Here is a 27,370-nt window from a genome sequence, read left to right on the forward strand (position 1 = left end):
TGCAAGTCCCCAAGGGTGGGTAGGGAGATACCGACAATGTGGCAGGCCGTGCTTCCTCAGAAGCCGCAGGAAGTACATCCTGCTGGGCCCTTTTGAGGATGGAGTTTATGTTGGTCTCCCACTTCGGGTCCTGAGAGACTGGAATTCCAAGGAATTTGAATGTCTTAACGGTTGACACATGGCAGTAGGACAGCGTGAGGGGCAGCTGTGGCGAAGGATGCTTCCAGAAGTCCACGATCATCTCTACAGTCTTGAGCGTGTTCAGTTCCAGGTTGTTTCGGCCGCACCAAATCTCCAGTCACTCCACTTAGTGTCAATATGCCGACTCGTCAGTCGTTAATGAGGCAGATGACTGTGGTGTCATCTGCGCCGTCAACGTGTTCTCGGATGAAGTGCAGTCCCATGTTGACTGCGTCATCCACAGACCTGTTTGCTCGGTAGGCAAACTGCAGGGGGGTCCACCAGGGGTCCTGTGATGCGCTTGAGGTGGTCCTGCACGAAGCGTTCAAATAATTTCAATGACCACAGATGTCAGGGCAACATGCCTGTAGTCATTCAAACCGGAGATTGCAGGTTTATTGGGAACTGGGATGATGGTGGAGCGTTTGAAACAGGACGGTACTACACAGTTCCAGAGAACTATTAAAGATCTGTGTGAAGACTGGAGCGAGCTGGTCCACGCAGACTTTGAGGCATGATGGGGAAACAAGGTCTGGGCCGGCCGCTTTGTTGATCTTTAGTAGGTTGGAGATGCGTCTCACATCCTGTTCATGAATGGTCAACGCAGAAGTCAGAGGTGCGATTGTGGTCGGTGGTGCGGATGTGTGGGTGTGGGGTGTGAAAGTGTCCTTTTCAAATCTGCAGTAGAAGGTGTTCAAGTCGTTGGCTAGCCTACTATTGTTGACTGCGTCATCCACCGACCAATTGGCTTGGTAAGCGACAGGCCTGTAGTCATTCAGACCCGATAATCTGCACATCCCATCTTAATTATTCTATGTGAACACAAACAAGAAGTGTCTGGATTTTCTAGTTTAACCGAAGTATGTTTATTTCAGTGTGGCCCAAACCAGTGGATTGTATTGCTCCCACTTATTGTCAAGTATAATACAAATGTTTTCTTCCTCTCTGTTTCAGATTTGTAGTTGCCACTGTATTATTGAGACTGGCTGGAAAAGGTGTTCCATATCCCATATACTATTATGCGGGGCTTTATAAAGGGGACTTTTTCTAGTGTTTGGGATTTAATATTGTCTCTCAGTAAACATCCTTCCATCCATTTTCAACACTGCTTATCCTGGTTAGGGTCGCAGGGTGCTGGAGCCTATACCAGCTGACTTGGGGCGAAAAGCGGACTACACCCCGAACTGGTCGCCAGTCAGTTGCAGGGCACATATAGACACGGACAACCATTCGCACTCACATTCACACCGTCGCTGAGTGGGAACAGATCCCACACACCAAAGTCAGGCGAATGTATCACTACACCATCAGTGACTTCAGCAAACGTGTAATATGAATTAAAATCGTCCACGCATTCCAGGGTCAAACAGAAATAGCTGTCAGATTTTCTGGTCACCAAGGTGTTTTTTGAAATTTACACTTTTATGCTAACTTCATATTAGAGAGTCAGTCTATGGAGGTCTACTGTAAATAGCCACAATACAGGAACTTTAAAATCTCTTTCATCACATTGTGGCCTCACCTTAGAGAGTTCTCTCCTCCAATGATTCGACGCTGCCGAGTGTGTATGAGCCGCAGCCCACAAATCTGATTGACAGGAGCTGATTGAAACAGAAGAGAGATGGTTATCTATTAGCGTGTATGAGAAAGTCTGCGATGGAGGTGATTGCTAAACCATAAATTCAGGCTCGGATGTTGCTTTTATTAAACATTTAACATTTTTTTCTTATTTAAGTCTTTAAATGAATCTTTTTTACAATGCACAGTGGTCTGGGATATGCAAGGGAAATGATCACTTACATATAAAAGTTAGGTCCTTTTTCAGAGGCAAAACATCCCCCAAAGGGTGTTGACTTACTACAGGGTATGCATGTGTCCATAGCTAGCGTAATGTTCAGGAAACAAACGGCTATATGAGTCTGTCACCATGTGTGACAGACAGGGTGAAGCAATAACATAGAAAATGTCCATTTCACCATCTGGACATACAGTATTTACACACACTGAGAGGGGCCATGCTAAAAATATCACCATGATTTATCTTGGCTCATTAGTTTCTCAGTACAGTACACCTCACAGACTGTGCAGACTCAGTTCACATGCCGACACAACCAATAAATCGCAGGGCGCTCACATTGCTTTCAAACAACATCAAGAAAAGAGAAACACAACAAACTAACAGACTCACCTTTGACCTCTTTGTGGCCAGGCTGATGTTCGCCATAGTCACAGATGACTCCAGCGTCCTCACTGTGGCGACAGTTGTGTGTGCCAGGCGCCTGCTTGATGCAGTCGGTGATGGAGCGCTCGTCGCCACTGCACTTCACGTTGTCCACGTGAATGGGCCCCCTCCCCTCGCCGAAGTACGCCATCACACGGGCCTTCGCCAGACCACTGCAGAGGACAAATTGAAGGTTGAGAGTGTTTTCCCAATTATTATAATTTATCACCAATGCCACAAACCAAATCACTCAAAAAGCATGAATGACAATATTTGGGATTCTGTCTGAACAAAAGCAGATCTGAAATCCGTCACAAATAGTATCGTGGTTCATTTGCCTGACTTTTGTGGAGGTAGCATGGGTTCAGTTAAAACTCAGTGGTGGTGTGAATGTGAGTGTGAATGATGGTCAGCTTCAGGTTACGAACTGATGGCTGTACATTCTCCTTCAGGATTTTCTGTTAAAGAGCAGAATTCATGGTTCCATCAATCACAGCAAGTTGTCCAGGTGAAGGTGAATCAGCCCAAGACCATCACACTACCACCACAGTTTGACTGTTGGTATGTTGTTCTTTTCCTGAAATGCTGTGCTACATTTACGCCAGATGTAACGAGACACACACCTTCCAAAAAGCTCAACTTTCATCTCGTCAGTCAATATAATATTCTCTCAAAAGTCTTGGGAATCATTCACATGGTTTTTAAAAAAATAAGACGAGCCTTTCTGTTATTTTTGTTCGGCAGTCTTTTTCGCCTTGGCACGCTAAGGTCTTTTCACACTGCACTTGGCAATGCAATTGACGCCTGTGACTCTTCCATTCATTGTGTATGTATTGAGGGGGCGAATGCGCGTTTTGCAGTCTCGTGGAGTGGGGCGACAATGGAGCTCAGTGACGTGAACCTCGAATAGAAACAAGCTCTATTTTGAAAGTGATTTCGCTGTGACGTCAGAATGGCCTTCCAATGGGAGAGAGGCTGGCGGAGTGATTTTCGTGTGCTGTGGGGTGGCGGACTTGTACTTGGCTTATAAACCTCGAAGCAGTCTTGGTAAAATTGTAGCTCATGGACGAGCCTAAACGATATGGTCGTTGTCGCTGTGACGCACGGTCCTTTCACATTGAGCAAATGTGGTGCGAAAATGCCTTTATTGTTGTGCCATGAACACTGTTCTTAACTGAGGCAAGGGAGGCCTGGACTTCTTTAGAAGTCCTGATTTCCTTTGTGGCTTGCTGGATGAGTCATTGCTGTTCCCTTGGGGTAATCTTTGTCGGCCGGCCACTCCTGGGAAGGTTTACCACTGCTCCATAATTTCTCCATTTGAGGTTAATGGCTCTCCCTATTTTTCGCTGGAATCCTAAAGCTTTAGAAATGGCTTTGTAACCCAGACTGATAGATGTCAATTACTTTTTTTTCTTGACTGTGCTTGAATTTGTTTGGATCGTGTCATTTTTCTTCCAGCTTTTTTAGATCTTTTGTCTGACTTGATTTTGTCAGACAGCTTCTGTTTAAGTGATTTCTTGATTGAACAGGTCTGGAGGTAATTAATTAATGATTTAATAAGGGGGCGTAATTACTTTTTCACACAGGGCCAGGAAAGTATGATTTTTTTTTTTTCTTAATAAATGAAATCACCATTTAAAAACAGCATTTTAAGCTCTCGGGTTACATTTGTCTGATATTTACATTTGTTTGATGATCTTAAACATTAAAGTGGGGAAACTATGCAAAAATATAATAATTTAAGAAGGGGGCCAATAATTTTCCATGACACTGTATCCTGTTCAAGGTCACGGGGAGCTAGAGCCAATGCCAGTTGACTTTGGGAGAATGAGACCATTTCCTGGACTTGTCACCAGTCAATCACAGGGCACATATAGAGACAAACAATAATTCATACTCACATTTACACATCACTGAGTGGGAACTGAATCCAAGTCAGGTGAGTGAACCGCTACACTGTCAGTGACATCCATTGAACAAAAATTGTATTAATTTAAAACTGAAGACAATCAAGTGTAAATTAGCACAGCGGACCAATCTAGAACGAATCTAACAGAATGCAGCCATTGTCAACATTTTCAAATTTGCATCAGCACCAAAATGTACACTATCATAGATACCCATCTCTTGCAAATGCTTGAATTCTGTCACTAATCCTATTTGATAACAGTGTCATCAGTGTGGTTATGGAAGATAAATGTATGCAAGATCACTTAGTGTTTTGGCCTGGTCAGTGTGTATTTCAACAGAACAATATTAGGCTACGTATTGGTATTTCCCAAGTTCAGGGTTCAAAAACAACATGTGGCGCTGTAACACTTAACCATAGGGGCATTTCTGCCAAACAGAAGAACTGAAGAAAGTAATTTCATTTATGTGGACTGATAGTGAAGTCAGTTCGCATACAGTCGTCCTGAAAATCACTCTTGATGAGACAGTAAAGTTACATATTTATTCAAAATGTGGCTCTATTACTGCCATAAAATGGCAAAAAAAATCACAAAAAGATGATTCGCATTTCAAATGTTTATAATGCATACATATGCAAACATATTGAAAATGTGGTATACTATATACTGTATAATGGGCATATTAAAAGCCCCCCCAAAAAAATAGAAAACGTCTGACTGAAATCCCAGTTGAAGTGTAAATATACTACACTCATCTGAGTTTCACTATGGCTCAGTGTGACAGAATAATCCCAGTTTGTGTCATTCGGGTCAATCTGGGTCAAAGATTAGGCTGTACATACAGTAATTTGTATACATTTTTGCTTTATCACCCTGGGAGAACTATCTAACCACTGGGGAAGTGTTGCGTATTTAACGACCTTTCACCACACCCTGTTTCAGACAGAACGATGATCCTAACTTGGACTTTACACGCCTCCAACATGCTCCACTGCTCTCTCACACTTATGCTCTCCAGATGTGGCTTTCACCTCCACACGCGTGTTTAAGAAAACAGAAAGTCGTGTGTTGCCGGAGAGTGAAGACAGTTTTGTGTCCTTATGACAGCATTCCCTCGACAATAACTTGATATGGAAAAGAGGACAGCATCTCAGAGGGGCGGGATAACAGGACACAGTGTAAATGAGATAATCTGTCACTTAGCACAATATGCTCCCCTAAGAGGTTGTTTATTTTAGTTTTGAAAATGATGTACAGCTTTACCATTTTAAAGTGAAGAAATTACAGTAAAACTATTGGATTTGACATTTCAATACTGTATCTTCAGTTGACGTTACCCATTGTTGTTAAATTTAAACCTCAGTGTGGGATGAGTTAATAAGTGGAAACGGAGACACTGTGAGATAAAGAAATGAAAAACAAAGACAAAAGAAGGGCTGTGAGTGAGACAGCTGCCAAGTCCAATATGTGATGAGGGATTCTGCAAGCAGAGATGATGTTCTGGATTCACTTAAGCGCGAGCATACTAACATATAGAGTGATTACATTGCTATCCAACAGCTCACAGAAAACTTTCCTTTCATTTTACAGCAGAATCCTAAGAAGGCCTGTAGAATCCGCTTAAATGCAAGAGCAGTATCAAAAATTCTGATAATAATGCTCAGTTTTGGTGCTGATTTACATTTACATAGATAAGTGCAAAGTCGGCGGCACGGTAGTTGACTGGTTAGCACACCTGCCTCACAGTTCTGAGGACCGGGGTTCAAATCCCGGTCCCACCTGTGTGGAGTTTGCATGTTCTCACCGTGCCTGCGTGGGTTTTCTCCAGGCACTCCGGTTTCCTCCCACATCCCAAAAACATACGTGGTAGGTTGATTGAAGAATCTAAATTGCTCCTAGGTGTGAATGTGTGCGCAAATGGTTGTTTGTCTATATGTGCACTGCGATTGGCTGGCGACCGGTTCAGGGTGTACCCCACCTCGCGCCCGGAGTGAGCTGGGATAGGCTCCAGCACGCCCGCGACCCTTGTGAGGATAAAGCGGTACAGGAAATGGATGGATGGAAGTGCAAAGTCAAAGTAGTTTAGTTTAGTTGAGTTGAGTTTAGTTTGTCATATATTATTCCACAAATCAGTAGTCAATACAAAATCTTACATACGAATCAAACAGACTAAAAGGTGTAGATTGAAGTCAAGGCTTATACTGTTTACCAAAAATCAAGAGTCACAACAGTGCAAATGAAAATATAAGAGAATGAAAGAAACAAACTAAAAGGTATGATATTTCTCAAACTGCGCTGGGCTTGTTTTTAGCAACATTAAAATTCATACATATATACGTTCATCTCCACACACAAATCCATATATATGTCCAACTATATTATTATATATTGTACATACATATTTACACTTACATTTACATGCAAAAATATACCCCCACACATCTGGTGTCTCACCAGATCTCTTGTGATCAGCCCTCTTCAGTTCACCCCCCAGATTTTTCATTGGATTTACGTCTGGGCTCTGAACAAAATTTATCCATCCATCCATCCATTTTCTACACCATTTATCCTCACCAGGGTCGTGGGTATGCTGAGGCTATCCCAGCTAACTGGAGGCGGGGTACACCCTGTGACTGGTCGCAAAATGTATTTATTGATTTATGGTGAGGTCATTTCTACAAACAACATCAGTCTTATCTCGTTGGAACGATTGTTCTGAACTATTATGATGATTAACCTATTACTTTAGTAAACAAATGAGCTTTGTTGTAGCTATGGACTAAAAACATTTCATCCAACATTTGTGCTGCTACTTTGGTACAACAACACCTACAACGAACTGTTTGTACCAATCAGCCTAATGCAACAGCTTCAGCCACCTACATCTGCCCACATACCTGTATCCCATCTGTCGACACACAACTTCAGCATCGTGATCAGTCCATCCGTCATCACACACCGTCCCCCACTGACCAGACAGGTAGATCTCCACCCGCCCTTCTCTGGGGCTTTCTCCTCCCACGAGCCTCACTGGGACACCTGGATAACACACAAATGCACACATGCACACACAAACACACACTAAAGTAACAGTCTTTGTAGGTCGAGACGAAAAAGAAAAACACGCATAAGGGCATGTGCACTCATGTTTCCAACAAAGGAAAATGCTGCAGCACCTGTCTGCTTTCCAGTAGATCATCACGTTACCCTACACGTGTTTTTTTTTTCTGTTTTTGAAAACATTTATTCTCATTGTCCTACTGTTGAACCCACACTCTTGCTCTTTTTTTCAAACTATTTATTCACAGCATCAATTAAAGCAGTCATAGCTCTATGTTTAAAGAATATGCCATTTGTCGGAACAGGTCTCAAGCCACAAATACACACACACACACACACACACACGCATACACACACGAAACTTAAATTTTAGCTTTCTTGTGTTTAAGCAACTATTTTTCATGTAAAGAGAAGTTCTCCTACAACGCAAACAGTTTCGGCTGACACTTCAGTCTTCGTCAGAGCCAAGCCACACTAATCCAGAACACTCTTTCTATCTTGTATTATCTGACCTTTGTTTTTATAGCCTATTTAGTCACTCACTTTTCAATTAATTCAGCTGCAATCAGGTACTTCAAAAGGTATTTAACATTAGTTTGTTTTGCCCAAAATTATCCTTTATGTGTAATGAAATCCATTAAACATAATTTGTGTATCTTGGTCAATGAAAGCCATAAAAACAGATTCTACACTTTTCACATAATAATTGGCTGCAGTGGAGCTAATTCTCATTCTCCAGTCAGTTTTGTTTCACCTGCAGTACAGGTATTTGAAAAAAAACTGTAAGCAACGTGTTTGTACAAGACTGAAGATATGTAAGCTCGGGTGGTGTGTTTGCCTGGTGTACATTTATAAACCAGAGTAGCAGACAATTGTAACCATGTGTATATATACTAGTAAAGTAACAAAACATTTTAGTGGAACAACTGTTTCACCATGTCCACAGCTATGTTTAAAAAGTAAGAAGGGTATCAGAAAAATCAGGTGCAATGATAGCAAACTATAAGGTTCTTTTTGCCAATCATAAGCCCGAAGAAAGTTATTTTTCAACATTTCAATAGAATAATGGGGAACCGAGGAAAAGTGAAATCCTACATGCGGAGTCATATATATCACACTAACAACCAAATCAATGTGTACCACGCTATTATTGCTATAGTTAGTTCACATCATCTTTGGACAGCTCTTGTAAGGGAATTGACCAAGAGGTCATTCTTTCACACACTACCTAAAGGTTTCATGAAAAAAGAAAAAAATTTAAAACAATAACAAAAAAAAGTACAACATAAATCAGCAATAAATTTGACAGTTCAATAGAGTATACATTCCAAGTACCAATGTTAACATACACAGAAACGACAATGACAATTAATGTAACAAAAAGGACGATAATTATTTTTAAAAAAGTATCCACATTGCATGTGGGAATTGCGCTGCTTGACGTCATGTATTCTTGTCTTCATCAGCATTAGCGGTAGCTTTGTGAGCGATCACACAAATAGTTACACGGCGGCCGTGTGCTGTCTGGGCTTCGTGTACATTAGTCTGGTTTAGTCAGTGTAGTGTTCTCAAGAATCAGTCTTGTATTTCTTTTTTTATTCAGTTTATTTACTCATCAACACGCAGCTAGCATGAATTCGACATGAAGCTACATTTTTCTTCATGTCCTTTTCATTGTTTCTTCAAATTGGTACGCTCCTCTATTTTAACACTAAGGTTTTTTGTCTTACACTAATTAACATATTTTAAAAAAATATATATAACACACTGTTTAAATCCCATGATGCAGTGGAAACGACAGTAAATTACTGCACAATCACTTTATTTTATTGTGACTAGAATTTACAGAAATGTCTAACATATGCACCAATAATTTTATATTTGTGTACAGTACATAGGCCTATTCTTTGAAGGAGTCCGCCTGCTTTTTTTAAATTTATTTTATTTACTGATCGATCAACACACAGCTATCATCTATTCGACATGATATGGATTCTTTTTCTGTCTTTTTCTTCTTCGCCTCTTTTTGATGTAATATTTTTACGTAGTCCCCCTAGTCTTCCAACTGAGATACCGCAGTTGGATAAAATTGTGTTCCTATTTTTTAAAATTGCCTTATGTTTGTTTATGTTGACAAACTTGTGTTTCTCTTTTTTAAAATTGCCTTATGTTTTGATACTCACATTAAATACCTATTCATATTTTTCAAATTGCCTCAATAGAAATGTTTGTTGACCAAAAAAATGCAGTTTCTTGATTTGTGCACAATGTGAATTTAAGAAAAATATTGTTGATTATCTAAAAGAGCAAACCAATTGGTATTTCATTAGTAAGTGAAATAATTGCTCTTTAACCAAGCAAAAATATATTTTATCCTTATCCTTGATTATTTTGATAGAATTGTCAATAGAATACTAAATTACCAACTGCAGCACTACTTGATGCAAATTCTTATTTGTGACACTTCTGTTTAATGTCACTTCAAAAATAAAGTGAGAAAAATTAAGTCATAGCATACCACTTTCACAGAATAACTGAAATAATACTATCAATCAGTTTTGAAGGGGCAATAAACTAAGCCCTGACCCCTTGATGATTGGCTTTGAAGGTACAAACATTTTCATCAGCCCCCTAGTTTTCTTATAAAGGTTCAATGTACTTAATTTGTTTGGATAAATAAATATGGATTTGAAAACATATTCCATATAAAAGCAGTATATAATACACAGTATATGTATTAATTAAGGATGTAAATATATAAATACAATTTTAATTTGTTTTAATTTTTATTTTGTTGTTAAAATGAGAGCGGCACGGTGAACGAATGGTGAGCACATCTGCATCGCAGTTCTGAGCACCGGTGTTCAAATCCCGGCCCCGCCTATGTGGAGTCTGCATGTTCTCCCCATGCCTGCATCGGTTTTCTCCGGGTACTCCGGTTTCCTCCCACATCCCAAAAACACGCGTGGTAGGTTGATTGAAGACTCTAAATTGACCGTAGGTGTGAACATGAGTGTGAATGGTTGTTTGTTTGTATATGCCCTGCGATGGGCTGGCGATCAGTTCAGGGTGTAACCCGCCTCTCGCCCGAAGATAGCTGGGATAGGCTCCAGCACGCCCACAACCCTAGTGAGGATAAGCAGTACAGAAAATGGATGGATGGATGTTAAAATGTCTCGAAAGGACTCAAAACTCAAGGTGTAGGACTTGACTCGGGACTTGCCTGTCTCAACTTGGGACTTGACACGAGACTTGAGGGCAAAGACTTGCAAAGCAATGACTTGGTCCCACCTCTGCTATTTATCATATTCAGGTTCACAAGCTGACAGCTGTCACAATGGTGTGGTACAGCCTGGGTTCACCAGCTTTCAATCAATCACATGACTGTAAATGTCCTTAGCCATAACTATCTGTTCTTACAAAAGTTTTCCATCACACATTTTTAGTGACCCTTATTATTCTTCGCTGATTGCCCGGGTGGCATCATGCAATTCATGTAGCACATGTTGGGTAATCTGGGCTCCAATGTGTATCCCCACTTACCAATTTAGGTTCCTCGCCAAATAAACGGCTATGATGGTGGTAGTGGACGGTGCATTGTTCTTTGCCACTGTTTTAGGAGCACTGGAGGAGGACTTTGTCCTCTCTTACAACAGCTATGCACTAACATGATGTCAGCGTGATGCTCTCTGACAAGAGAAGAAAACAAGCAAACCAGAGAGTGTGACTTGAAAGCCCTGCCTAGGTTATCTACATTGTCTGGCCTTTCCAAAATCAACACAAACCAATCTGCTGTGGAGCGAGGTTCCACAGATAAACACTCACAAATCCGTACAAGGAAACTCACAAATGCTTTGCAGTAATGACATAATTCTTTAGCGACCGAGAATGTTCCTCAGGCTCCTGGCAAAGCTACCTAAGCTGCATCAATAAACCCCCAGCATGTGAAACAGCTATTTCAGTCTCCACTGTGTGATCTCTGACTAAAGAAAATCTCACATGCATTCTTTTCTGTGACGTTCAGTAGACTCATTGCATAGTTTACTGAATGTTGCATTCAGCATTAGCAAAGACAACAGAGAAGTGAACCCATTAAAAACAACTCCGCTTCCTCCATCTCGCTCTCCTTTCTCCTTTATTATTGCCAGAGGCCATTGACATAAGTTTGAGTTATGGTGTTAAGGTCCCCAAAACCTTCCTCCTGCCTCTTTTTGCTAAGAGTCACACTACAGGACCTTTTTGAAAGAGTTGTGAGGTGCAGTTTTACACTTGAGCAGGAAATATGTGGGCCCACTAATGCTTGTATGCGATGTTTGGTCACTAGCAAGGGGCTTAAATTTACACAAGCAGGTACATTTACAATCAGTCCAGTTCTCACTGCAGGGCAAGCTCATAAACAGACATGCCTGTAAAATCTCACATGACATCACCATCCACCACTTAAGGGATGTCGGATTTTCTAAAATGAGGTTTTAATTGAGTGCAGGTTGAGTTTGACAGAGATCTTACAAACGTCTCTATTACGTAGTAGACGAAGGAAATTGGTGTAAACGAAGACTTTGGTTTCCTATGTCTGGCTGCTCTGGAATATGTGTGCTATACACATCAGTGGCAGGGTCAACAGTTAATGCATTAACCACTGAGAATAAAACCGCCATACCTACACCAATAAATCATCATAGTAGTATGTATAACCATGAAATTAGAAGTTGCGGTTGGTTATCTCAAATTTCCTGACGGTAACCCTTTCTAGTGCTTAGTGTTTACTAAAATCACAAAGAAAGAGGATACCAGAAGGGCTAGCAGTCAGATCAGTAGAAAGTCTCTGGATTTCAGATTATTTTACACAGTAATGAAAATGATAATCCGTGGTTTGTTAATTATAATTTTTATGACTCCCAAATTTACATACATACGCAAACATGCTATCATTAGAATTTAGTTGGACATTTTTCAAAAAAGTCAGCACTACATGAACGTGAACTTGAATTAATAATAAAACAGCGGTCCTGCTGTAACAGTCAGTCTGATAGGATTGGCTCGAGCTGACCCACCACCCAACTGTGAATTTTTTCAATACAAAATGGATATATATCTTTAATGAGAAGGTATAATCTCTCTCTGAATGTTCTGTGCTCCTGTTTTGATGCCACTGTTGGACTGATCAGAAAAAGAGGTTAGGCTGTAGCTCAACTTCCCATAGCTAATTCCATGTTATACTTTACCAGGAGGTGGCACGGTGGATGACACGTTAGAGCGTCTGCCTCACAGTTCTGAGGACTGGGGTTCAATCTCCGGCCCCGCCTGTGTGGAATTTGCATGTTCTCCCCGTGCCTGCGTGGGTTTTCTCCGGGCACTCCGGTTTCCTCCCACATCCCAAAAACATGCATTTTAGGTTGATTGAAGACTCTAAATTGCCCGTAGGTGTGAATGCGAGTGCGAGTGGTTGTTTGTTTGTATGCGCCCTGCGATTGGCTGGCAACCAGTTCAGGGTGTACCCCGCCTCCTGCCCGAAGATAGCTGGGATAGGCTCCAGCACGCCCGCGAACCTAGTGAGGAGAAGCGGCTCAGAAAATGGATGGATGGACTTTACCAGTATACAACAAAAGCGCCTCTACTGGTTGCACCAAAGTAGGTGAAACTACACAATAATTTGCCAATCTTTCAAATCATTAGTCTTTTAAAACTCTGTTCAGGCGAAAGTGAAACTTCTACCTATGCACATACAGTATATCACATATTGCATATATTCAGTATGCACCCTTATAACTGACATTTTAAATGTTGCTCTCAGATAAGATTGCATCTTACTAGTTGGAAGCCTGTCTCCAAGGCGTTCTGCATTGCATGCGATGTTAACATCTTCATGGTGTGTGCAGTCATGATGGAGCCACTCCTTCCTCTTGCACAGCAATAGGCTAGGCTCTTTGCCTGTGCAGCTCACGTCATCCAAAAGAATAGGACCAGATGCAACCCCGTAACGAGGGACCAGCGTGATGTCTAGTCCTTCAGGGACCAGAGTTTGACCTAACCTGCACAGTCCACACACGCATCATAATGCAGAAAAACGAAATGACAATACACATATTGTATATGTCTGTGGAACTATTTAAGATTACCTGTAACCAAGTTGGCGGCACACCACTTGAGTGCTTGAGTCTGTCCAGCCATCATCACACACCGTTCCCCACTGTCCATGGTAGAAGACCTCTAAGCGTCCCTCGTAGCCCACAGTCCCACCTACTAACCTAACAGTACCATCTGTGGAGATAAAAGACAGACATTGACAGTAAGAAAATGATGTGAGCAGGTAAAAATAAGGAACATAGTTTTGCCTATACTTAAACCATTCGATATTACCATTCAGAACAAGCAATTACATTGTCTTGGAAATAAAAATAATTGTGGAATGCAACCATCCATTAATCCATTTTCTGTAGCACTTGTAGCGTATATACAAGGGTTGTGGATGAGCTAGAGCAGGGGTGTCAAAAGTCATTTTTGTCGCGGGCCACATCGTAGCTAGAGTTTACCTCGGAGGGCCGTTATGACTTCATTGGGATGGGCGAATATCGATACCAGGGCCGATACCGGGCCTATTTCAAGGGATAGGGTACTCTTGGAGGTTGCCGACATCGGCCACCGATATTTAAAGCAAAAAAAATCTGACATGGAGTAAGTCCTCTTCACCATTAGTTGCCGCTGCTACACTGCGGCGGTTTGACACATTGGTAAATCCTCATGTGCGTCAGAAAGAAAGAACGGTCTTTTTTCACAGTTGTCTGTCATTGTGTTAAATGAAATTTTAAGTCTCAAAAGTACAAGTGGTATCTCTATCATGAGTACTCAAGAGTGAGTGTCGGTCTGAAAAAAAAGTAGTATCAAACATACATATAAATGTATGATTGCCTAATATTATTACATATGCACAACAAATCTGAAAATTTTGAAATCAGAAGCCAGTAAAAAAAATAGTTATTGAAGTATTATATAATTTTATTTTAAAACTCGAATTGGTTACAAATAAATGCTTACAATAGCCGAATGTTACCAAAAGTGAAGACAATTTGTAGTTTTGGTATTTCAGCAAGAGATATGAAGTGGACGTATATGATTTGCTTTTGCAGGCCACTTAAAATTATGTCACGGGCCAGATCTGGTCCCCGGGCCATGAGTGCGACACCTGTGAGCTAGAGCCTATCCCAGCTGACCAGCAGTGGAGTACACCCTGGATTGGTCACCAGCTAATCACAGGGGCACATATAGGCAAACAGCCATTCACACTCACATTCACACCTCTAGACAATTTAAAAAGGGGAAAACTTGAAAATTCCACACAGAAAGGCCAGAAGCAAGACTCGAACCAAGGACCTCTGAATTATGAGGTAGATGTGCATGCCACTAGACCACTGTTCTGCCAGAATGCAAGCATTTTTTTCACCCTTAAAAAATATAAAACAATTGGTCACACCCTGGTGATTCCATATGCTTAGGTCACAGAGTCAGTCATTGCATTTATTTGCAAATATTTGTATCTCGCTACTAAATATGCAGCAGATGGCACTTGGGTGATAAGGGCTAGTTACTTTTTCACGAGAAAGTATTAGAAATATCTAAAGGGTTGGTGTCACACAAGTATTTTCCAATAAAAACACCACAAATTCATGATGATGTACGTTGCTTTGCTTACCTGTCAGAGGGCTGCAAGAGACGCCAGCATCCTCAGAATGGACGCAGTTGTGTTCTCCCCAAGGACTTTTCAGACACTGCTCCACAGTGAGTTCATTTCCTGTGCATCTCACCTCATCCAGCCACACACGGCCAGAACTCTTCCCATAATGGGCCTGGCCCCATGCCCGTGCTATACCACTGAAAGGAAGAAAGAACGTGCAGAAGAAATACGGGAAACATCCTTGACTTTTTGTCTGGTTGTTTATGGTTGACGACTGGCTTGTGACTCTAAAAAAGTGTGTGCCTTCACCTCAGCCCCAATTGTCGACATATCACCTCTGCATCGCTGTCGTCCCACTGGTCATCACATATGGATCCCCATTGGCCCGCATGGAACACCTCAACTGTGCCCTCAGACATTGACCGGCCTCCTACCAGCCGTATAGGCAGCATCACTGCGTCTGATAAACATACAGATCAGCACCTAAATTCAGAAGTAATGTATCAAATCCATCCAAACCTTCTCCCCCATTCCTTAGGATGACGTACCATGCTGCTTAGTGCAGGTCACAGCTGCACTCAGAGAGCACTCGCCTCCATTACACATGGTTTTGGGACACTGTAGCAGATCAGGTTCATCTCCCTGGCAGTGGACAGCCCACCAGTGAAGCTTGGCCATGCTCGGACGAGACAGAGGGAGCGCATGAGCACGGCCTGAGAGGCTGAAGGGGAATCGGGACTCAAAATGTAGATCCAGACTTGAGATGAGAAAAGGGTTTCAAAGAGAAACACAGTCTGACAGTTCCGCTTCTTAACTGCTTCCTGCAGATCCCCATGCAAAGCTGGTGACGAGCCTTACGAAGCAGAAAGGCTTCAAGCTGCTTGCAATGCCCTTTAGCCACGTGCAAGTTCACGATCTCCCATTCCCGAGCAAATATACCGTAAGCACTTTTGCACCCTGCAGTGTCCAATAACTGGCCATGTGACGCACATAACTGGCTATTCTGCCAGACATATGGCTGACATTTGTGCTCTCTACTTTCTGCTCTGAGTTCTCTTGCATGAAAATGCATGCATGTGTGCCAGAGCTGGTTTTAGTGTCAACAGATGGAAGTGTGCAGCATGGTCCTCTATGTCATGACACCATATGTGTTTGTGACTTTTTATTTTTATTTTTTAAGATCCACTATTTAAAGTGTTACATTGCCTGGTGATTTATTTAGAGGTGTAAGAAAATGTAAATCCAGGTCATAGGTTTGGCAAGTAACACTAAGATTGAGATGAGCGCGAGAGGGTGTAATTAGCAGGAGTTGTGGTAACAAGGTAAATAATTGGAGCACTAAAGGTATTTCAATACCTTGAAGTAATGGAGGTTTGGAATGCAAAGGTCACTGACAAAAAGAGAAAAAAAAGACAAAAAGAGTACTGGGGTGCTTGTGCCTTGTGAAATTCTTATACCTCCCCACCAATTTTGCATCATGCTCTCATCATCTGTCAGTTAATTGAAGACAGCGTAGCATTGTGAATTTTTATGGTGCACCTGCATCGAATATGTATGCAAGAGAGGGATGTACATAACGTCTCAAACTGTACATTAGTACTGTACATTATTTCCACAACTGAAACATTCCATTGTATTACATTTAATATTATTTTTTTTTAAATGGGAGAAATCTGGTAGGCCATTGATCCCACTAAGTTACCCCTGCTGAATGGGAATGTATGCATGAGTGCACACTCACCCCCTGCCGAGCTGCCTGCACACAACTGCAGCCTCTTCATCACGCCAGTCGTCGCTGCATACGGACCCCCACACTCCATCCAGGTAGACCTCCACCCTGCCTTCCAGTTTGGAGCGGCCCCCTTGCAGTCGTACTGAACCTTGACGTGCAGAGCAGGGGATGTCTCATGTAAAAGAATCCTCTTTATCATGTATTTATTGATTTAATTATAAGCAGGGCTTTATCATCAAAGCAATACAAAAGTATTGCTTTGATGATAAAGTTTAAGTAAGGAAACCTATCAGAGATGACGACACACACTGCAGAATTTGCTCTTAGGTGTGGTTATACAACCCCAATTCCAAGTGTGAATGGTTGTTTGTTTGTATGTGCCCTGCGATTGGCTGGCAACTAGTTCAGGGTGTACCCCGCCTCCTGCCCGATGATAGCTGGGATAGGCTCCAGCACGCCGGTGACCCTAGTGAGGAGAAGCGGCTCAGAAAATGGATGGATGGATGTATCATTAACTTGGAATTTTATGACTGCAACACGTTCGAAAAAAGCTCCAACTTCATTGGAATTGGGGTTGTGTGATAAAATGATTGTATCATATTTCACTTCAGTTCATGGGAGGACATCTACGACTGATTTAACCACATTATCAACACTCTGTGAAAAGAAATAAAGACAGGTAAGGTACCGTAATTTCTTGTGTATAATGCGCATTTTCTCCCCCCCAAAATGTCAAAAATCAATGGTGCGCATTATACATAGGTATAGCGGAAAATGGGGGGGGGGGAATTCCCATTTTATAAATGTATGCCGCCATCTAGAGGTTATGAAAAAGCGGTACACGTTCATTTGAATATGCCAATGCCCCCTAGAGGTTATGAAAAAGGTGTACACTTTCATTCTAATATGCCACCGCCACCTAGAAGCTATGAAAAAGGTGTCGCCTACACTTTCATTCCAATATGAAAGGGGTACATATGACTGCATATGTACAGTTGTGCTCATAAGTTTACATACCCTGGCAGAATTTGTGAAATATTGTTTTTTTTTTTTATATACGACTGATGACTGAACAACAACAACCATCATTAATTTCTATATGATTATGTTTTGTTTAATAATAATGCTTTTCTGAAATGCTTGACCGTTTAAATTGAATCCAATTAAAATAAAATAAAATTAAATGTGTTTCCCCTGGTCCTTAATGTTTTCTTTAAAGAATTGTACCCATCTTACAAATTATGCCCAGGTAATCAAACATATGAGCACAACCGTATGCTTTCTCATTTACTAAATAAAAGTAAGGCTGTGAATTTCAAAATAAGAGCACGTAAATAAAAAGAAAGTATTACGTGTTCAAATAAAGTGCTTAACTTCAGAGTAATTATTTGAAAAAAACTAACAAAATACAGATAATACTTCATGTTTTGATCATATGGGTAGAAGCAAAATCATGCATTATACATAGGCAGAAGGGTTTTCCAGAATTTTGAGGTCAACTTTGGGGGTGCTTATTATACATTGCACACATGCAATTGACATCAATGTGGACTTATTGCATCAAGTTCCTATGAATGAACTTTTGCATTACACGTTAGAAATCATATTGAAGTTATTTGTCAATATTATAAAATGTTGTTGAAAATGTGATTTGTTGAATATAATATGTTTTGTCTATTGGTCCAGATCTTAGGGACACCCTTGTTTAATTAGTGTATCTCACTAACATAGTCCACTGATTCTACACGTTACATTTCAGAAAAATTGTACATTATCGCATGCGCACGTCATGATACACTGTTAGAATAACCTGATTAATGTACACGAAGAAGAAATGTATCACAGCAAGAGAGCTACTGATAAAGGGTGGACCTTTGTTTTTGCATTCACATTAGAAGACACCAACTGTAATTTGTGTTGTGATAGTCCAAATGTACTTAATAATTACAAGACTGCTACAAATGTATGAAAGTTATAAAGGACTTGAACATCCAGCTAATGCAACATTTGATTGCTGCTATATACCTGGTGAGCATGCATGGATTGAAATGAATAATTGATAAGAAAGGATCAGTATATGTAATGCATGCCCGCGACCCTTGTGAGGATAAAGCAGTGCAGACAATGGATGGATGGATGGATGGATGGATGGATGGATGGATTTAATGCATGCAACAATATTACACTATTTTGTATGACAAAGCCACAGTTTCTAGGTTCACCCTTTAATGAAGCTCACACTATTGAATGAGAACCAATTGTCATGTCATCCAAAACTGAGAGTAACATTTATAAAGGCAGAATGTTTGTTTGACGGAGCTCTTGTCGTGGATCACAGCAGTCTTTTGTAATGTTGTATTTTACAAAACAATATTGTTGAATTATATTGTGCAGAGTGCAGACCCATTGGGTCAAAGTAGGTCAACATAAGGGGATTTTGAAGTGGTGAACACCTGGGTTGTTTTAATAACGCAATAAACGTCATTGTAATTTGCCAAAGGCTTATTTTTATTGACCACCAATGTTAAACAACTTTGAAAGCATAATTGTAATTGCTTGTCAACACTGCACGAAAGCCAGCGAATGGTAATGGAGAAACTGCTCCAACCATGTGATGTCTTTCCAGGCCTGCTGCATGCGTGTTTACCTTGTTTACAGTCGCAGTAGCCCCAGTCCACTCTGCCTCTCTGGTTCCGGAAGAAGCACCAGGCTCGGATTCTCCCGTCAGGGTTCCGGCACTGATTGTGCTCCCCGACGCCTTTGCCCGGGTGACGCTCCGTGAAGCCGCCCACCTCACTCCAGTTCATGCACCGTGCGCCGGACTCGGTGACGTCGATCGCGCCCCGGTATGAGGCGCCCGAGCCGCGGCTCCGGGCGCATTCGCCGAACGGCTGAATAAATGACGAGTGGCCGCCGCTCGGCCACAGCAAAGCGGCCGTGAGGACGAGCAAGACCGCCTTCATGCCGGTGATCTGGCGCTTGGATCTAGGGATCCTAGGGCTTGGCATACGGCGGGAATAGCATCAGTTGAGAAGAAGGAAGCTTCCCAGCCACACGCATCGCCCTGGCGTGGGACGTGAGGGAGAGTGGGGTGGGAGCAGATCAATGAAGCTGCATATACAGTAGCATACTACATGTGTGGGAAAATAAGCAGGCGGACTCCTTCAAAGAATAGGCCTATAAACTGTACACAAATATAAAATTAGTGGTGCATTTGTTAGACATTTCTGTAAATTCGAGTCCTTTACCACATACCATACAATAAAATAAAGTGATTGTGCAGTAATTTACCGTAGTTTCCACTGCATCATGAGATTTAAACAGAGCGTTATTATTAATTTTTTTTAAATGATGTTAATTACTGTAGGACAAAAAAAAATAAAAAATTGGTTTTAAAATACAGTAGCGTGGCAATTTGAAGAAAGAAGAAAGGGAAACGGAGAAAAATGTAGCTTCATGTCGAATACAAGCTAGCTGCGTGCTGAGCAGAAAATAAACTGAATAAAAAAAGAAATACAAGACTGATTCTTGAGAATACTACACTGACTAAACCAGACTGTAATAAACAGGAAGGCCAGACAGAACACACCCGGCCCGCCATGTAACTATTTGCGTGATCGCTCACAAAGCTAGCTGCTAATGCTAACGAAAACGAGCATACACGACGTCAAGCCGCGTGATTCCCACAATACAATGTGAATTTTATTTTTTTTGCACTAATTAATGTATTTATTGTTACATTAATTGTCGTTGTCGTTTCTGTGTAAGTCAACTGTGGTTCTTGGAATGTATACTACGGAAGCGTATTGCATTCATTCACTCGGATAAAAAAAAAATCCTGTTTTTCTGAGTAATTGTTTTGAGGGCTTTCTTTTTTAAAAATATTTTTTTCTGTTTTTCTGAGTATTTCTTTCTGTTTTTCTGACAAATTATTTTAATCAGTTTTTCTGTCTAATTTCCCCCCATGTTTTATGACTATTTTCCCCCCTGTTTTTCTGAGTAATTTTTTTCCTGTTTTTCTGACTATTTTATTTTAGTATACCTTATTTAGCTGGCACATTTTTTTTTTTTTTAAATTAAACCATTACTTTTAGTAGTGTGTGAAAGAATGACCGCTTGCTCAGATCGTCTACCAGAGTGTGCCCAACAGGGTGTTAACTGTAAAAAGATAATAAGAACTTACTACACATTAGCAATAATGGTATGGGACACTTTGACCTAATAAATAATCATAAAGACCATCAGCAATATCATATTTATTATCATTATCATATTTTCTTTTTTGTTAAACATTAAGTTGCACATATACAGTAGCTATAGAACGAGAAACAAACAATCAACCATTCCCACTCACATTCACACCTACAGGCAATTTAGAGTCTTCAATTAACCTACCCTGCATGTTTTTAGGATGTGGGAGGAAACTGGAGTACCCGGAGAAAACCCACATGGGCACGGGGAGAACATGCAAACTCCACACAGGCGGGGCCGGGATTTGAACCCCGGTCCTCAGAACTGTGAGCCAGATGTGCTAACCAGTCGTCAACCGTGTCTTTTAACATATTCTCAAGTTGAGTCTAAAATCATCAAATTCATTATTCCAGTCTGACTCGAGTCCAAATCATGTGACCAGAGTCCACACTTCTGGATAGTAGTGTGCACTTCCTTGTGATTGTGTAACTTCGCCTACGTCTTCTCCAAGCCAAAGGAGCTTCTGTTTCCCATGCGTGATTCATTAGCACTACAATGAATTTAAAAATTTCCATCCATTTTCTGAACCGCTTCTCCTCACTAGGGTCGCGGGCGTGCTGGAGCCTGTCCCAGCTATCTTCGGGCAGGAGGCGGGGTACACCCTGAGCTGGTTGCCAGCCAATCGCAGGGCACATACCAACAAACAACCATTCGCACTCACAGTCACACCTACGGGCAATTTAGAGTCTCCAATTAATGCATGTTTTTGGGATGTGGGAGGAAACCGGAGTGCCCGGACAAAACCCACGCAGGCACGGGGAGAACATGCAAACTCCACACAGGCAGGGCCGGGATTTAAACCCCGGTCCTCAGAACTGTGAGGCAGATGTGACAACCAGTCGTTCACCATGCTGCCTTTGCACACAACATATAAACCAATTTTTTTTTTCTTTTGAATTTTTTTTAATTTTGTCTGTGTAATTTAAATGACTATTCAAATTGCATCAGCCATACTGCAAATTTTTTAGGGGGAAATTCAAGTGAGTAATTCAGTTCATTGTCAACAGGGTGACAGGCCCAGTTTAGTGGTACTTAAACTGTAAATATTGTTTATGCAATAAAATTAAAGTTTTAAAGGATACCTCTTGTTTTATCATGAGATTAAGTGACATAAGAGTTTCAGCAAAATTATGAGCATTTCATTCAAAAATATCAACCCATGACAGTCACTCTGTGACACACAGAACTTAGTGATATGCTTATTTAAATTTTTTATTTAATTAAGTGGCGGCACGGTGTACGACTGGTTAGAGCGTCTGCCTCACAGTTCTGAGGACCGGGGTTCAATCCCCGGCCCCGCCTGTGTGGAGTTTGCATGCTCTCCCCGTGTCTGCGTGGGTTTTCTCCGGGCACTCCGGTTTCCTCCCACAACCCAAAAACATGCATGCTAGGTTAATTGACGACTCTAAATTGCCCGTGAGTGTGAATGGTTGTTTGTATGTGCCCTTCGATTGGCTGGCAACCAGTTCAGGGTGTACCCCGCCTCCTGCCCGATGTTAGCTGGGATAGGCTCCAGCACGCCCGCGATCCTTGTGAGGAGAAGCGGCTCAGAAAATGGATGGATGGACTTTACCAGTATACAACAAAAGCGCCTCTACTGGTTGCACCAGAGTAGGTGAAACTACACAATAATTTGGATGGATTTAATTAAGTTGTGCTTGTGTCCATTATGAAGTTGTATGTTCTAATGACCGACTTCATGCATTTACTAAGCCGAAGTTTTTCCATCTGAGAATAAAAATAACATAAGTAGCTACTTCAATTGTTTTCATAGAATATTCAATGTATTTTGAAATGCACTTATGTAGTTTTTCTTTTTTCCTAAATACATTTCTATACCATTTTGCCTTTATATGATTCCCGAAAAAGTCTTTCTTTTCCTGTTTTTATTTTTATTTATTTATTTATTTTTATTTTTTTGAAATTTGAAGAGAAGTAATTATCTTTATAATTTTTCACACTGTCACTCCATGACAGTAAGTTACTCCGTGATATGTCATTTTTATTTTAACGGTTCTAAAAATGTCTGGTAAAAGAAATCAACTCTGCAATTGTTATGTAATACAGAGGGTCTAAATAACTTCACTTTCTAAAATCAAACATTACAATTTCAATGCACTTAAAAAAAAATTTATTTTTTTTTTATTCTCAGGTGGGCACTAAAAATACAGAAACCCTATACCCGACTCGTATATTCAGTTTTCCCGTGATTTTTTTCCCGGATTATTGCTTATTCACTGTTTTAAGAGAAAATCCTCACGAACCCAACCTTCAAGACTGTGGACAAACAAATACTGATAACATGCTTGATAACTGTCGATAGTAAGAATCTGGGAATAATCTAGTAGAAAAAAATGCAAACATGACCAATAAAGGGGCATGAACAATGATTAGGAGTCCCTTGTTTGCATTGGAGAAGAGAATCGACTGGAATAAAAGGTACATGTTGAGTTCCTTAACAGTCGAACTCCTACCTGAGGATCTCAAGCAAGTTAACAACATCCTCTTTTAAAAAATCTCTTCTGAAGACCCATTTTTATTTTTGGCCTTTCTTAACGGTTGACATTTTTAACTCTTATCTTTGTTGCATTGTTGCCCGTGTTGTGTATCTTTTAACAACTAACCTGTGTTTGCAGTGCAATAATAATAATAATAATCTTCTTCTTTTCCTTTCGGCTTGTCCCGTTAGGGGTCGCCACAGCGTGTCATCCTTTTCCATGAGAGCCTATCTCCTGCATCCTCCTCTCGAACACCAACTGCCATCATGTCTTCCCTCACGACATCCATCAACCTTCTCTTTGGTCTTCCTCTAGCTCTCTTGCCTGGCAGATCCATCCTCATCATCCTTCTACCAATATACTCACTCTCTCTCCTCTGGACGTGTCCAAACCATTGAAGTCTGCTCTCTCTAACTTTGTCTCCAAAACATCGAACCTTGGCTGTCCCTCTGATGAGCTCATTTCTAATTTTATCCAACCTGGTCACTCCGAGAGCGAACCTCAACATCTTCATTTCCGCCACCTCCAGCTCTGCTTCCTGTTTTCTCTTCAGTGCCACTGTCTCTAATCCATACATCATGGCTGGCCTCACCACTGTTTTATAAACTTTGCCCTTCATCCTAGCAGAGACTCTTCTGTCACATAACACACCTGACACCTTCCTCCACCCGTTCCAACCTGCTTGTACCCGTTTCTTCACTTCCTGACCACACTCACCATTGCTCTGGACGGTTGACCCCAAGTATTTAAAGTCCTCTACCCTTGCCATCTCTTCTCCCTGTAGCCTCATTCTTCCCCCACCACCCCTCTCATTCATGCACATATATTCTGTTTTACTTCGGCTAAGCTTCATTCCTCTTCTTTCCAGTGCATGCCTCCATCTTTTTAACTGTTCCTCCAGCTGCTCCCTGCTTTCACTGCAGATCACAATGTCATCTGCAAACATCATGGTCCACGGGGATTGCAGTCTAACCTCATCTGTCAGCCTATCCATCACCACTGCAAAAAGGAAGGGGCTCAGGGCTGATCCCTGATGCAGTCCCACGTCCACCTTAAATTCTTCTGTCACACCGACAGCACACCTCACCGCTGTTCTGCTGCCCTCGTACATGTCCTGTATTATTCTAACATACTTCTCTGCCACTCCAGACTTCCGCATGCAGTACCACAGTTCCTCTCTGGGTACTCTGTCATAGGCTTTCTCTAGATCTACAAAGACACAATGTAGCTCCTTCTGACCTTCTCTGTACTTTTCCATCAACATCCTCAAGGCAAATAATGCATCTGTGGTACTCTTTCTTGGCATGAAACCATACTGTTGCTCGCAAATACTCACTTCTGTTCTGAGTCTAGCCTCCACTACTCTTTCCCATAACTTCATTGTGTGGCTCATCAACTTTATTCCTCTATAGTTGCCACAGCTCTGCACATCACCTTTGTTCTTAAAAATGGGCACCAGTACACTTTTCCTCCATTCCTCAGGCATCTTCTGCCGCACTAGAATTCTATTGAACAAGCTGGTCAAAAACTCCACAGCCACCTCTCCTAGATGCTTCCATACCTCCACAAGAATGTCATCAGGACCAACTGCCTTTCCATTTTTCATTCTCTTTAATGCCTTTCTAACTTCCCCCTTACTAATCATTGCCACTTCCTGGTCCACCACACTTGCCTCTTCTACTCTCCCTTCTCTATCATTTTCCTCATTCATCAACTCCTCGAAGTATTCTTTCCATCTACCTAGCACACTGCTGGCACCAGTCAACATATTTCCATCTCTATCCTTAATCACCCTAACCTGCTGCACATCCTTCCCATCTCTATCCCTCTGTCTGGCCAGCCTGTATAGATCCTTTTCTCCTTCTTTAGTGTCCAACCTGCCATACATGTCATCATATGCCTCTTGTTTTGCCTTTGCCACCTCTACCTTTGCCCTGTGTTGCATCTCAATGTATTCCTTTCGCCTCTCCTCGGTCCTCTCAGTGTCCCACTTCTTCTTAGCTAACCGTTTTCCTTGTATGATTTCCTGTACTGTGAGGTTCCACCACCAAGTCTCCTTCTCTCCTTGCCTGCCAGAAGATACACCAAGTACTCTCCTGCCTGCTTCTCTGATCATCTTGGCTGCAGTGGTCCAGTCTTCTGGAAGCTCTTCCCGTCCACCGAGAGCCTGTATCACCTCTTCCCGAAAAGCTGCACAACACTCGTCCTGTCTCAGCTTCCACCACATGGTTCTCTTCTCTGCCTTTGTCTTCCTAATTTTCCTCCCCACCACCAGAGTCATCTTACACACCACCATCCTATGCTGTCTAGCCACACTCTCCCCTACCACTACCTTACAGTTGGTAACCTCCTTCAGATTACATCGTCTGCACAAGATGTAATCCACCTGTGTGCTTCTACCTCCGCTCTTGTAGGTCACCCTATGTTCGTGCCTCTTCTGGAAAAAAGTGTTCACTACAGCCATTTGCATCCTTGTTGCAAAGTCTACCACCATCTGTCCCTCCAAGTTCCTTTCCTGGATGCCGTACTTACCCATCACTTCTTCATCACCCCTATTACCTTCACCAACATGTCCATTACAATCTGCACCAATTACGACTCTCTCTCTGTCTGGGATGCTCAGAACTACATCATCTAGCTCCTTCCAGAATTTCTCTTTCACCTCTAGGTCACATCCTACCTGTGGGGCATAGCCACTAATCACATTACACATAACACCCTCAATTTCAAATTTCAGCCTCATCACTCGATCTGATACTCTTTTCACCTCCAAGACATTCTTAGCCAACTCTTCTTTTAAAATAACCCCGACTCCATTTCTCTTCCCATCTACACCATGGTAAAATAATTTAAACCCTGCCCCTAAACTTCTAGCCTTCCTGCCTTTCCACCTGGTCTCCTGGACACACAATATATCAACCTTTCTCCTAATCATCATGTCAACCAACTCCCGAGATTTTCCTGTCATAGTCCCAATATTCAAAGTCCCCACATTCAGTTCTAGGCTCTGTGTTTTCCTCTTCTCTTTCTGCCGAAGAACCCGCTTTCCACCTCTTCTTCTTCTTCTTTGACTTCGACTTCGACCCACAGTAGCTGAATTTCCAACAGCGCCCTGCAGGTTGACGGCGCCGGTGGCGGACGTTGTTAACCCGGGCCACGACCGATCCGGTATGGAATTCTTTGGATGAACGCTCATATTTGTTTGGCAAGGTTTTAAGCCGGATGCCCTTCCTGACGCAACCCTCTGCATTTATCCGGGCTTGGGACCGGCCTACAGTTTGCACTGACTTGTGCCCCCCATAGGGCTGCATTCAATAATAATAATAATAATAATAATTATTATTATTATTATTATTATTATTATTATTATTATTTACTTACCATTTACTTCTAATAATACAATAATTAATTAATTATTAATTATAATTATGGCGGCACGGTGGCCGACTGGTTAGAGCGTCAGCCTCACAGTTCTGAGGACCTGGGTTCAATCCCTGCTCCCGCCTGTGTGGAGTTTGCATGTTCTCCCCGTGCCTGCGTGGGTTTTCTCCGGGCACTCCGGTTTCCTCCCACATCCCAAAAACATGCACATTAATTGAAAACTCTAAAATTGCCCGTAGGTGTGAATGTGAGTGCGAATGGTTGTTTGTTTGTATGTGCCCTGCGATTGGCTGGCAACCAGTTCAGGGTGTACCCCGCCTCCTGCCCGATGACAGCTGGGATAGGCTCCAGCACGCCCGCGACCCTAGTGAGGAGAAGCGGCTCAGAAAATGGATGGATGGATGGATTATAATTATTATTATTACATTGATTTAAGGTGGCACGGTGGGTGACTGGTTAGAGCGT

The 27,370-nt window shown here is 41.8% G+C and overlaps 1 protein-coding gene across 3 annotated transcripts in view; it reads right to left on the bottom strand.

Moving 5' to 3' along the window:
- prss12 (serine protease 12) overlaps positions 1-27,370 on the bottom strand; it is a 40,325-nt gene that overhangs the window by 11,381 nt on the left and 1,574 nt on the right. For 2 of the 3 annotated variants that reach the window (XM_061772262.1, XM_061772260.1), the window contains exons 2-11: positions 19,423-19,839; positions 16,785-16,923; positions 15,592-15,800; positions 15,353-15,503; positions 15,062-15,240; positions 13,491-13,632; positions 13,183-13,403; positions 7,209-7,350; positions 2,369-2,574; positions 1,703-1,781 (exon numbers count right to left, since the gene is read on the bottom strand). In XM_061772262.1, coding sequence (XP_061628246.1) covers positions 1,703-1,781; positions 2,369-2,574; positions 7,209-7,350; positions 13,183-13,403; positions 13,491-13,632; positions 15,062-15,240; positions 15,353-15,503; positions 15,592-15,800; positions 16,785-16,923; positions 19,423-19,783 — 1,829 coding nt within the window. In that variant the 5' untranslated portion in view covers positions 19,784-19,839. The remainder of the gene's footprint in view (positions 1-1,702; positions 1,782-2,368; positions 2,575-7,208; positions 7,351-13,182; positions 13,404-13,490; positions 13,633-15,061; positions 15,241-15,352; positions 15,504-15,591; positions 15,801-16,784; positions 16,924-19,422; positions 19,840-27,370) is intronic. The other variant, XM_061772261.1, reaches the window with a different exon arrangement.

The sequence above is a fragment of the Phyllopteryx taeniolatus genome, chromosome 4, assembly GCF_024500385.1.
Source record: "Phyllopteryx taeniolatus isolate TA_2022b chromosome 4, UOR_Ptae_1.2, whole genome shotgun sequence".
Classification (NCBI taxonomy): domain Eukaryota; kingdom Metazoa; phylum Chordata; class Actinopteri; order Syngnathiformes; family Syngnathidae; genus Phyllopteryx; species Phyllopteryx taeniolatus.